Here is a 13498-nt window from a genome sequence, read left to right as displayed (position 1 = left end):
TTCCTTGGAAAGTTTGTCAAAGGGTTTATAGACGATTTCTGTGTGTACAGTGCAAGAAATGAGCATGTTCAAAAGCTTGAAATGAATTTTGCAAGGTATGATAAATGCGGGGGTCAGTTAAACCCTAACAAATGTCCGCCTTCAAAAGAAAAGTAGATTGGGTCCTTACCTTGTTCCTTGGGAAGTTTGTCAAAGGGTTCATAGACGATTTCTGTGTATAGAGTGCAAGAAAAGAGCATGTTCAAAAGCTTGAAATGACTTTTGCAAGGTATGACGAATGCGGGGGTCAGCTAAACCCTAAAAAATGTCATTTGGCACAACCATGGGTGAAGCTTCTTGGGCATGTTATTTCAGAAAATGGGATTGAAGCAGATCCAAAGAAAGTGGAGGCTTTGCTGTTACTGTCATCCCCAAAAGATACCAGACAGTTGGCCATTTTCATACAGAAAGTTAAATATTTGTCTCGTTTCATATCTTTGGCATCGCAACTATTGTATCCATTACAACAAACAGATAAGAATGATCCCTTGGAGTGGTCTCACGAGTGTGACGATGTTTTTGACAAAGTTAAAGAAGTCTTGAGTACGTTACCAATTATGCAAGCTCTTGACTGGGAAAAGGAGTTTTATGTCAATCCGTCAGTGGGAGATTATGCTATCAGGGCTATGTTATTGCAAAGGGGGAAGGAATCTCAGTATATGAAGCGTGTTCATTATGCTAGCAGAGTGAAGACTCCTCACGAGAGATTTTTCTGAGATTGAATTGGTGATGACCAGTATGGTCTATGCTTGCAGACGATTTAAACACTACTTGTTACAAAAGTCATTCACCTTTCTCACCAATTATTCATTGCTTCCCCAGCTATTCAATAATTCAAATATATCAAAATCAGTGATGAAATGGGTTATAGAGCTTCAAGAGTTTCAATTCACCTTTGTGGTGGAGGAAAGTACTTGGGCTACCTTGGCAGATCTTCTTACTTATAAGGATACTCCGGTTTTGGTTAAAGAAAAGGTGGTTGGAAAGAAGGAAGTCGGGACTCTTGCCATCCCTACTGCTTCACTGTTATACTTGGATGGTTCTTATCGAAGAAGTCATAATATTACTTCAGGAGGGATTGTTATTTATGATGCACAAGGGGAGCTTATGAGAAAGCAAGGGTTAAAACTTGACGCAATTAGTAACAATGAAGCAGAATACATGACTCTTGAAGGTGGTTTGCATATTTGCATACAATTGAGAATTAGACGCTTGCAAATTAAAGGAGATGCTTTGTTGGTTGTAAAGCAAGTGTTGGGAGTATGGAAGCATGAACCCTAAACTGAAGAATTTATGCTTCAAAGTGAAGGCTTTGCTCAAAAAACTTGATGCATGGAGTTTGCAGCATATTGAAAGGTCTCTAAATGAAGAAGCTCATGATGCTGCCCAAGAGATGATCACTTGTGTGTTTGTGGTAAAAGCAGATGTCCCCTTATATCATGGGAGGGAAATCTTATCAAAGGAAGTGGATTTTCTATTGACAGGTGTTCTACCTGAAGGTTTGCCATCTTCTTAAAAGTATGCATTCATAAGGAAAGCCAGGAAATACAAAATGCTTGATGATGTGCTTTACATGAAAGGAGGTGATTTGGTTTTGCGTCGTGTGCCTTGGAAGGAGGAGATTTACAAAATTATGGAAGAAAATCATGAGGGATCTTGTGGAGGCCATTTTGCTACGAAGATCATGTTGCATAAGGTATTGCAAGAAGGTTACATATGGCGGAGTATTCAACGGGATGTTAATCATTGGTGCAAGTCATGTTTGCATTGCCAAAGGATGGGAAAGAGAATTTTGAAGCCTGAGTTGCGAAAGACAATTTTAGCTTTTGATGTGTTTGAAAAATGGGGTCTTGATTATGACTAGCAAGAGAAATGCTTACATTTTGACAACAGTGGATTATTTGTCATGATGGGTAGAAGCCAAAGCTGTCAAACAAATTACTAGTAAGGAGATGGGAAAATTTGTTTATAAATACATATCTTGCAAATTTGGTGTGTCACTAGAGCTACTTTCGGATAGAGGACCAGGATTTAAAAGAGAGGTGTTTAATTTCTTATGTGAAAAGCTCAATATACAGCATAGGTACAGTTCCTCCTATTATTCACAATGCAATGGTCTTAATGAAAGGTTCAATGGAGAGCTGGTGAAGATCTTGAGAAAGATGACTCAAACACATGGGAAGACTTGGGATTCAGAGTTTCCTTGTGCGTTATGGGCCTCTGGAGCTGCTATCAAAACGAGCACAGGATTTTCCCCTTACCATTTGATTTATGGCAAGGAAGGTTTATTGCCAATTGAAGTGGAAATTCTTGCTCTCAAGTTGTTGTCATTGGAAGATGAAGAGCAAACAAATGCATGGCAGAAAAGGTTATTGGATTTACAATGCTTGCAATTGGATAGAATTTTAGCTTTGAGTTACTATAAGGAAGTGTCAAGGAAGGCTCAACTAAAAGCCAATGAGTGCGTGGAGGATAAAAAAATTGAAAAGGGTGATTTGGTGTTGCGATACAATAGTAAGTTGGACAATACCTTTCAAAAGAAGTTTCAAATTAAATGGGAGGGTCCTTTTACTGTTGTGAATAAATTTGATAATGACAAATATCAGTTGGCTGATTTGGGTGGTGTAGATCATAAATATCGTGTTAATGGTTATAGATTGAAGAAGTATCTGGCGCGTTTGATGAGAATTGTGACAGATGAAATGTTATCAATGGAGGGAGACTATGTTGAGACATCTGAGGATGTAGTTGAGGTTTTTGGGGATGGAATGAAGCAGTTGTTCACCCTAGGGACCTCTGCTTGTCGTGAATGACTAAGCAGGAAAGGGGGGGTTTGGAAAAGCTATGTTAGACATTTTTTGGATAAGCATGAAGTCACTAAGTCATGCCAAAAAGCTTGCCCACTAGCCTCATGTATATATGTGTACATAGTCCTGCAAGTTTTAGAAGTGGCCTTGTAAAAATTCACGGTTGTTCGAGACTCCAAAATATGGTTTTTAATAAGTATTTTCAGCCGTTCTTTATAGCTTGTGAATCGAACTTGTACATCATGAGTTATGAGCATCCGAAGTGGGCCGTCTCAACTTAGAAGGGGATTGCAGGTGCATGCGAGAAGGGCAATTAGGCAAACTTGGGGGTCTAAGATTAGAATTGTTGAAGTTTTATATTTCTGGAGATAGCCGAGGTGCGTCATTCGGTGACTGGAGCAGCAAGGTATGCCTCGAGGAAAATTGTCCGAGAAGTCCTCTCATGCTGTGGGAGAAGCTGAGAATTTTTGGGGAAGTTGGAAAGCTTAGGGAGAGTTGCCAAGTGGCAATGGGGTAATCCTACATGGGGGAGGGGAGAAAGTAGAAATTGGAAATTATAAGGGGGGGAGTGGGTACTCCCTAAGGTTGTATCAAAGGAGCAACTGGAGCTCACTTGCCCATGAGGGCTCGTGGACTTTGGGGGAGGAAAGGACGCCCATTTTGAGTTCCCACTGCCTAGACAGGTGTTTGGCCTTTTTTTGGTCCCCGGACACTTGCCTCTACCCCATTCCTTGCTCAAATGGTCGTCGATAGCTCATTTTTTATCCAAAAAATCCAAAAATCAGACTAATTAAAAGGTGCCCAAGGAGAGAACCATGTCGGCTAAGAGGAGAGAGAAAATTCCTTGGGATAAGAGCCAAAAAATTCCCCTTTTTAATAGCTACAATTCCCTGCATACCTTTATTCCTAACACAGACTAGCTTTTTTGGTGCTTTTGAGAGATACCCCAACTTCAAAAGCTGGTAACTCTCTCGTCTGTTGTCGGAATCAAGCATATGGATATTCTACGGAGGTCTACATGACACGAGCTTCATCTCTATGGTCTTGGTTTTTATCAATTTTAATTATGGTTCGGGTTAGGGTTGTTTCCTGCCCTACTTTACAGGTGTTCGACATAGGTGTTTTCCGTAGCTTTATGGTGTTTCTTTCCGACGGTGTGGTGTGTGCAAGGCTATAGAGGTTCTCGTTTTCCTTCTTGTTTGCACGTCAACAACAACAGGTATGTGACCTGCCTCCTGATGTCTGGGCTGTACTATACTGAAATGAAACGGATAATGCAGAATGAGCATGATCCACTACGTCCATTGGTCTGGCTCCCACTATGTGGTATGTGACTTGCCTTCTGATGTCTGGGCTGTACTATACTGAAATGAAACGGACAATGCCAAAAGAGCATGATCCACTGCTACGCCCACTGGTCTGGCTCCCACTATGAAATCCTTAATACAAGGAATAAAGCTCGGCTGTGCCATAACATAGTCCACTGTACTGGCCCCGTGTCTGAGTAGAAAGCATGTGAAACCGGCTGCTCCAGGAAATCGATGTAAGCCATTAAGTATGGCTAACCCATGTGTGGTCGTCATCTCCGTGAGGTATGTCCCATACTCCGTATGCTCTCTGTCATTTGAGCATCTGTCAAGCCCCAAGTCACCCACATGTAGCTCTCTTAGCATATTATCTGAAGTGTCTTAGACGACTGTGTGAGAGTTTCCTGTTCGGGCATTGAAGTCCCCTAGGAGGATGATATCACCATCCCTAGAAAGCTCCCATATATCATCATCTAGTATAGAGAAAGGTGATTGTCCTTTTGGTGCAGTATATACTGACGTACTGGGGGGAAGTAACATATGGCAATGTATAGAAATCGACCTGTGTCAGCTCTCAGCCTCACCCACATGTATCTAGCATGATGATCTCTCCGCACAATATGTAGTAGTGGTTGTAACTCCTCGCTAAATAGCATTGCTACTCCTCCTGAACCTCTACTCCCATGCTCAGATCTCGCGACTGTCCTGTGGGCTCTCCCTTCTGTATGCGACCACATGCCTGATGAGTCTCTGAGAAGAAAACAATGTCCCTCTCTCTAAAATTGTCCTCAAAGGCACCAACGTCCAACCTCATAGATCCATTACAATTCTAAGTAGCCATTTTCAGTGTGGTCCCATAGATCTCACACTGTCATGTAGAGTGCCGCTCTACAATCACCACCCGACCATCTCTGTAAAAGGCTCTCTTTCCCTTCTCCCTTGCCGTCCTAATCTCTGACATTACCTCTCTCATATGCGCATGCTGTGAGAGAGTGAGATAATCACTGAGGAAAATACTTGTCTTCTTGAGAGTAGGCCTCTTTTTCAGGAATTTCTTCTTCTCTTCCAAGGAGGGGGAGTGTAGTATGAGAGATCTCTCTTTTGAAGATTCTCTCGAGCCATCACTCTTCTTGCCCACTCTCCATGCTTTTGTGTGTGAAGGCTTGTCCACTCCCATAATCGATATGAGGATTGTGACCTCTTTGCCACATTGTTTATGACCTTGAGTCCGGTTACCCTCACATGTAGAGCCTGCATCCTCCTTTGTTCCTTTTCGAGGGTCATGTTAATAAGAGCATAGTTACAGGGGACGGGGGGGACGGGCCCTAGGGCCGGGGAACGGCCGTAACCTGGCCGGGAACGGCTGGGAACGCCGAGGGACAAACGGAAAACGGGCCGGACGGGCGGGTCGCAGGGGGGACGGACCGGGGACGGCCGGGGCCGGACCGAGGTCGGACGGACCGGACGGGGACGGCACGGGTCGGCCGGGGTCGGATTCAAAAAAGTGACCGTTTTTGACCGTTTGCAACGGCTCTGTGCAGCCATCGTCTTTGGAGGTCAAATATGACCTATGGGACCAAACACACATTACAACGGGTGCGCTTTTGTGGCAAATCGCATTGATACATATCAGTTAAGGACTGAGGGTCCATTGGGAAGATGAAAGGGGGGAAGACAAAAACCTAGGGGGGGTCATCTGTGGGGGGAGCCGGTTTGGGATTTCGAAACTCCTGGATGATAGCTTTACCACTTCTGTAGATAGGCCATTTACCTTGTTTGCGGGCTTCATGTACCTTCTTGAGCTCTTCACTTTTGCATTTGAGTTGAGAGGAGTGAGTTCTTCTGCGATCCAAAGCTTGGTACCTTTGAGATGACATGTTTGTTGGAGAAGCTTGAGCGGACCTTCTCTTCTTCCAAATTCGAGGATGGCATGCCCATGTGGTATAGGCTTGTTAGGGCCTCTAGAGGTGATACAATCTATTGCATTGTAGTCGAGCTTGATTGTCTTGAGAGTCTCATTGAGAAAATTGATGCGCTCCGAGAAGTCGTTCTTGGTTGTTTCTCATGCTTGACGTAGCCCCGCCAATGCGGACCTTGAGGATATTTTTTTCTTGAAGTCGTTGTTCTCGGAGCTCTACTGTCACACATGTCTCATCTTTTTCAAGTGTTGCCGAGTGTGTTTCGATCATAGTTACATGGGACGGCGGGTCGGGGTCGGGAACATGGACAAAGACGGGGACGTGACGGCAAAAGTCTGGAAACGGGGACGGAGTCGGAACAGCAAAAAAAAAAAAAAAGTTTTTTTTTGGCATTTTTTGACCTACACATGCCACACACATAGAGCATCACTTTGACGACAAATTTACACTAAATAGAGCAAAGAGCACGAGTCATATAGGCGCAAATGTGCTAATAAAACATCGATGGATAAAAAATGAAAAGTGCATGCAACAAGGGCTCAAAAATCCTAAAGGACTTAGGACAAGCCTCAAGGATAACAAAAAGTACAAAGGGCTATGTAGTAGGTAGAGTCGTAGACTCTAGAGTCTAGACTCGAGAGTGATCAATGATCATCAAACTCAAGAAGTGCTCGCCTGCTGAATCTCCATATCGTTGTCGTAGTCGAGGTTGTCAGCGACGCATGAGGCCTTGCGAGGCTCGCATTGAGGCTCGAAGTCTTCCTCTAGGTCCTCCAAAAGTGTATCAGCCATAGATGGATTCTCTTGTGCCATCTCCCTCTCAGTGAAGGGATCTGCCTTGTGTGTGATGCTCTTGGCAAGCATGCGCAAGTTAGCGCTCAGAAACACCAAATCATTGGCCCTCTTGATCCCAAGGCGATTCCTCTTCTTAGAGGCAATGTGGCTGTACACACACCATAGTTGCTCCAAGCAACTAGTGGTACATGCTTGGGTAAGGATACGAATAGCCAAGCGCTGCAAATGTGGGCCATCTCCTCCATAGTCCTCCCACCACAAAACTGAGCCAATCTTGTTGCAATCAACCTGTGCCTCTACACATCCATAGGAGCCCTTCTTTTGCCTGTAGTTGAGTAGCTCGTCTCTAATCTTGTGCCTAGTGTCACTGCTAGGCTCAAGGCGCTCCAATGCAAGCCGCTATCCTTTGCTCACCTCCTTGTCGGTTTCTTGACGCCTTCCCTGAAACTCAGGGTCAAGCACATAAGCTTCTGCATGAAGTGGAGAGTAGTATCCATTCCACCTCGACTCACAAAAGCCATGAATCTCCGCATACTGAACAGGGTCAGACACAAGCTTCTCAAGTGTCTCTATCATCTGATCCATAGCTTCGTAGACTTTGCCCATGCATGGCTGCAAGCCATCCACAACTCGAAGTAGGCGTAGAATAGGCTTGACCAAGGCGTCAAGAGTCTTCATCTCCTCCCAGCAAGTGGCGTCGTTGGCCCATTCTCGGCATTTCAATCCTGTTTTGCTGATGTAGATTCCGGCATGGCCTGGAACTCATCACTGAGAAAGAGGCCCCTTAAGGCTCCGCCACATGTAGACAAGCGGCCTAGCATAAGCCAATTGAATGCAAATCTTGTCTCTGAATATTTGAGCAAGGACAAGTGGCTCCTCTTTGAGAATTCATGGTGCACTTTTTGATGGTTGAACACAAAGGAGACAATTCGAGAGGCGTCACCAATGGTGGGTGAAAATCCATGACAAGTTCCCTATGTCCTTGAGGAGGTTATTGAGGCAATGTGCCATGCAAAATGTGACATGGATGCTAGGATACATGCCCTCAATGATAGCCCCGATTGCCCTATTTGACGCCTCTCCATCTGCAACCATACAAAGGACATTCTCCGGGCCGGTGATCTCTATGGGGCTTGTCCACTCCGCAACAAGCATCTCCGCGGCGTTGCAACTATCGGATGCATCATGTGACTCCACAAAGTATATCTCCCCCCGAGAGTAGGCCACCACTCCGTGGATGGACCGCTTGCGGGTGTCGCTCCATCCATCTACAAGAAGAGAGACGCCATTGGTCTCCCACAAATCCTTTGTTGCTTGGGCCGCTTGTTATCGATGTTCTGTAGTCCTCCTCTGTCGTGGGCGTTTGGATCTCCTCAGTTGAGTTGCTCGTTCGATCAGTATGTAAAGCGACGAGCTCTGCTGTGGTAGTAACTCCTCCGGGTGTCCAGTGACAGCTCTAAAGAAGTTTGTGATCTGTCTCTGAGATTGGCTAATCTTTCCTCTCATCAAGCTCTCTCTGTGTCTGCGCAGCTCGAGCAAAAACAAACCCAGGCATCTCTAATCCTCGTACCGCATGACTCTAGAGAATGGTCCAAAGCCCTCTCTGAACAAGCAATGGAAGCGGCCTCGTATCTCGTAGTAGACGGGGCAGTGGCATGTGTAGTGCAACTCTGTCTCAGGCTCGATGTCACACATTGGGCATGTCGTGGCCTCTGTTGGTACTCCGTTGTATCTCCCAGTCTCGATCCGCAGCTGGTGTGAAGATGTGCGTATCTGGCCAATAGCACATCGTACCCCATGAGACAGGTGAGTGTCCATGTATCTGGGCTCGTCACAAAACCATCCTCCATAAGCTAGAGGAGATTCTCTCTGTAGAAAGCCATCTTCGTGCCTAGCTTCTGTACTGGCTGTATCCATGTCCTCTTGATGTCTAGCTGGGTTAAGTCCTGGCGAATGAGCCTGGTGATCTCGGACTGTGTAACAGTGAGAGAGGGCGCATCGAGTGAGTACTCGAAAGGAGGAAATCTGTCTATGTTGAACCCATGTGCCTGAAACCATGACCTCATCTTCCCATACCAGCATGTTGTATCTCCTTGCACGGCTAATTGTCGAGAGGACTCAAGTGCAAGGCGTGCATATCTGTCTTTGGGAAGTTCCCACATGCGGTGTCTGAAGGAGACCGATCTGGTGAGCGCCTCAACCACCTGTGGGGAGGCACCTAGCTCTGCACGTATAATAGCACGTGCTACTGAAGTCTTGGCCCTAATAAGCCGCGAGATCATAGAGACTAGAGGCTTCTCCATGTGCCCCCATCCATCACTGCGGCCTGTCCTCTCGTGATGGTCCGGTGAAGGTCCCCAAATCTCAGCTCCATAGAGCAATACAGAAGCCACCAAAGTGTCAAAGAGCCAGAGCTTCGTTTGAGGCTCCTGAAACTGGACCTGTGAACACATCCTTTTCAATTTAGCCAATGCTGCATGGGCTCTGGTCAATCTAGTCTCTGCTGCCCTCCTCAATGAAAATGCTGGCCCAATAAAAACCACTCCAAGGTAAGTGTAAGCATCTGTATACTTCACCTTCTCCTGTTCATATGTGCAAGCGGGCGCTGACCTGTTGATCCACTGTGGGGTGGTGATAAATACCATGACCTTGGTTTTACCAAGGTTGATGGACAAACCACTTTCTTGGGCAAACCTATACAAAGCATCTAGGTGACGTTGCATCCCCTCCGGAGAGTCAGATATCAAAATAATATCATCAGCATATAACAATAGTGGAATCCATGTCCCCGCTAGCTGTGCACCTCTATCACCATCTCTCTCAATGTAGTCAGAAACCTCATCTACATACATACCAAATAGAGTAGGAGAGAGCGGGCAGCCCTGCTTCACCCCAATAGTGGAGTAAACCGGTGTGGATAGACCCTCTGGGGTGCGTATATGGGTGCATACATGCCCCACTACTGACCTGTATAATGCCGTGCCCCCCCAAATGAGGTCTGTGGGTACTCCCATCCGCTGTAATCTGCACATTAATCTCGCTCTGGGCACTGTGTCAAATGCTTTACGGAAATCCACAAAGCTGCAATAGATCTGTCTCCGACGCGATCTGCCCTCCTCAATGATGGCTTTGAGTGTCAAGATATGATAAAGAGTAAAAAAACCCCTCTTGAAACCTGCCTGCACGGCTGCGCGCATCCCCTCCCTCTCTTCCCATCTACTTAGTCGCTGCTCACGAATAGATGCGTAGAACTGTGCCAATGTGTGTCCAATCATGATGGTGCGATAGTTCTCCCAGTCTTCATCCTGTCAATGGCCTTCCTCACCATCTCAGCACTGAAAAAAACACATGTGTGCGGGCATGGATCGGGGGGATCGGGAAGGGGGGGATGGTCAGGAACTGTGTACAAGGATGATGCATACTGGCCCCAAGCCTTTGTAGAAGTGATGGCAGGGGAGGGGGGGGGGGGGGGGGGGGGAGTGTTCATGAAAGAGCCTCCACGCCTCCCGTGAGTCCTGACTCAAGAGGAGCTGGTATAGATCTTGCTCTAGGCGAGCTAGAAATGCTCTCTTGTTTTGCCGCACTAGGTGTCTGAAGTCAATCTGTGATTGCCTATGAGTGATGTTCCCCAAAAGCACCTCCCTCTGAAGTCTAGCTCTAGTGTCCCGGCATTCCTCATCATACCAACTGTTCTGGGGCATGCTCCGTGAACGGCGTCTCTGCCCAGGCTGTGTATGTGGGTATGCCTCTGCAGCTGCATCATGTAGTGTCTGTGTCAGTATAGGAGTAACCTCCTCCAGAGGTCGCCTTGGCTCTTCTGTGCACATGCGTCTGTAGATCCCATCTATATATACAGAGTCCGTCTCCCGCGTGAAGGTGTAGCGAGTAGGGGGTGCTGCCCGTAGCCTTTGCGCTACACTAAACTGAAAAGAAATGGTCAGCGATACAGGAGCATGATCCACTGCCACACCAACAGGTCTGGGTCCAACCGTGAGGTCCTGAATACTAGAGATGAGGCTCGGTTGTGCCATGACATAGTCCACTGTGCTGGCTCCATGTCTGTGTGGGAAGCATGTGAAGCCTCCCGAAGTAGGAAACCTCTGTAGGCCATTCAAGATGGCCAGTCCATGTGCAGTGCCCATTGTCTATCAGGTGTCGTCCATACTTAGTATATTCCGCATCGTGTGATAGTCTGGACATGCCCGTCTCTACAACATCTAGCTCTCTGAGCATCTCCTCTGAAGTATCATAAAACACTGTCTGGTGATGGGCAGTCCTAGCGTTGAAGTCCCCTAGAATGATAATGTCACCATCTCTAGGGAACTCCCATATGTCTTCATCCAAAATAGAAAAGGGGGACTCTCCTCTGGGTGATTCATAGCCCGACGTACTTGGGGGAAAGTAGCTAATAGCAATGTAGAGATATCTGGCTATCTCTGCTTTCAATCTCATCCACATGTAGCTAGCCTGCTCATCCCTGCGGGCTACATGTATCAAGGGCTGCAAATCCTTTCTAAATAACACTGCCACTCCCTCCAAGCCCCGTCCTCTGTGCTCTGAGTGTGTCTCTTGTCTGTAAGCTGTCTCCCATCTGTATCCACTGATGTGAGCCATGGATTGCCCAGGGGGCTGGTGTGTCTCAGAGTAGAAGATGATGTCTCTTCCAGTAAAGCTATCCTCAAAAGCACCCACATCAAGACGCATGGATCCATTACAGTTCTAGGCCGCCACTTTGAGTGTGGTCCCATAAGTTTGGCACCGTCATGTGGAGCGTCGCTCCAGTATTACTACTCTTCCATCTCGGTAAAAGGCAATCTTGCCTTTTCCCCTTGCCGGTCCGGCATTACTTCCTCCATATGAGCGACCTACGAGAGGGTAAGATCATCCTCGAGAAAAATGCCCGTCTCTTTAAGATTGGCCTTTTCTTCAAGAAGGACTTCTTCGCTTCCATGGAGGGAAAACGGAGGATGAGTGCCCTTTCTTTTGAGGTTTCCCCACTGCTTCCATTTTTCTTTATGTTGCCCACTCTCCAAGCTCTTGTGTGCATCAGCTCATGAACCCCCATCAAGGCCATGAGTTCTTTTACCTCTTCGTCCACATTGCCTTTGTCTTTAAGACCGCAAATTCTCACATGTAAAGCGCGCACACGTGTTCTTTGCTCCTCCTCTAGTGTTTGATTAATGATAGTGGGTGTGGGCGTGGACGTTATCTCCTCGCCTTTTCCTTTCTTGGCCACCTCGATCCATTTCTCGGCTTCATCCACCTTCTGTTGAGTTTTTGTAAGAACATCCACCCAAGAAGTCGCCATCTCTTTGTGTTGCTCTTCTCCCTCTTTGATGGCCCGTACTTGCTCCTTGATAGTGTTGATTTCTTCGATTACTGAGGGTTGTAATTCGCCCTCTTCTAGTGTGCTGCTTGGTCGTGCTTTGGCGAGATCTTTTTTGAGTGACACAATCTCTTCGTCCTGAGTCGTCACTTGGTCTTCTAGTGCGTTTATCTTGCTTTCTTGGAATATGATGCGTCCTTCCAGCATTTTTATTGTGCCCAATAGATTGTGGTTCATCTTGGTAATAGTCTCCGTCATTTCCTCTTTGCACTTTTGAAAGGGATCCGCTAGGGGGTTGACTTTATCACTCAGCTTCCTCATGCTTAATCACTGTCCGGAGAAGAGCCACTGAGCGCACATATGCATCCACACTATGCATACATTGTCTCCCGCATCAAGCATACATCCGCATCAAGCAGTCCACTGTGGGTAAAGGTACAACCACAGCTCACTGCGGACGTCAGCCGTAAAGCCAAAATAATGGGGGGGCCTTGCGCCCAATGTCGTGAACCCAAACCTGTCAAGCACTGTCCTGCATACACCACAAATCCGAACGTGTGCAAGCTGTCCCACACAACCAAAGCAGCCCTGGGTCTGCTCCTGTTCTAGCACCTAAAGGAGAATCGGCCTTTTTGATTTTTGTGTTTTTTATTTTTGCTTTTCGGTGTGTAGTGCTTTTTGCAGGGAAAATTAAAGCACATCAAAGCAAAGCAATGGAATGCAATTGAATTTAATTTAATTTGATTTGTGCTTTAATGCCATGGGCGAGGGCGATGGGAAAGGGGCGAGGGCGAGGAGAGAGGGCGAGAGGCGAGGGCGAGGGTAGGTTCAAGGGTGAGGGGCGAGGAAAAAGGGCGAGGGCGAGGAGATAGGGGGAGGGCGAGGACTAGGGGAGGGGCATGGGTGAGGAGATAGGATGAGGGGCGAGGGCTAGGGGCGAGGGGCGAGGGGCGAGAGGCAAGGGGGTTAGGAACAAGGGCTAGGAGATAGGGCGAGGGGCAAGGGCAAGGAGATAGGGCGAGGGGCGGGGGCTAGAGGCGGGGGGGTGCAGCGTGCGTGAGCAGGGGCGGGGGCGGGCGGAGAGAGAGAGAGAGAGAGAGAGAGAGAGAGAGAGAGAGAGAGAGAGAGAGAGAGAGAGAGAGAGAGAGAGAGAGATTTCTTTTAATGATCTTTCAGCGGAGTACTTTCCAGACAGAACAGATGTGCAATGCCTCCATCGCTGGCAAAAAGTCTTGAATCCTGATCTGGTGAAAGGGCCTTGGACAAAAGAGGTACTCTGTTATGCTCTCTAGTTTTTTATGTGAC

At 46.9% G+C, this 13498-nt stretch overlaps 1 protein-coding gene across 1 annotated transcript in view; it reads left to right on the top strand.

Moving 5' to 3' along the window:
• LOC147447131 (transcription factor MYB3R-1-like) overlaps positions 1–13498 on the top strand; it is a 77291-nt gene that overhangs the window by 22130 nt on the left and 41663 nt on the right. The window contains exon 5 of the mRNA XM_086523023.1: positions 13370–13464. Coding sequence (XP_086379149.1) covers positions 13370–13464 — 95 coding nt within the window. The remainder of the gene's footprint in view (positions 1–13369; positions 13465–13498) is intronic.

This window comes from Adiantum capillus-veneris, chromosome 11 (genome assembly GCF_014529385.1).
Source record: "Adiantum capillus-veneris isolate H3 chromosome 11, ASM1452938v2, whole genome shotgun sequence".
In the NCBI taxonomy this organism is placed as follows: domain Eukaryota; kingdom Viridiplantae; phylum Streptophyta; class Polypodiopsida; order Polypodiales; family Pteridaceae; genus Adiantum; species Adiantum capillus-veneris.
This window is presented reverse-complemented; position numbering and strand designations above follow the sequence as displayed.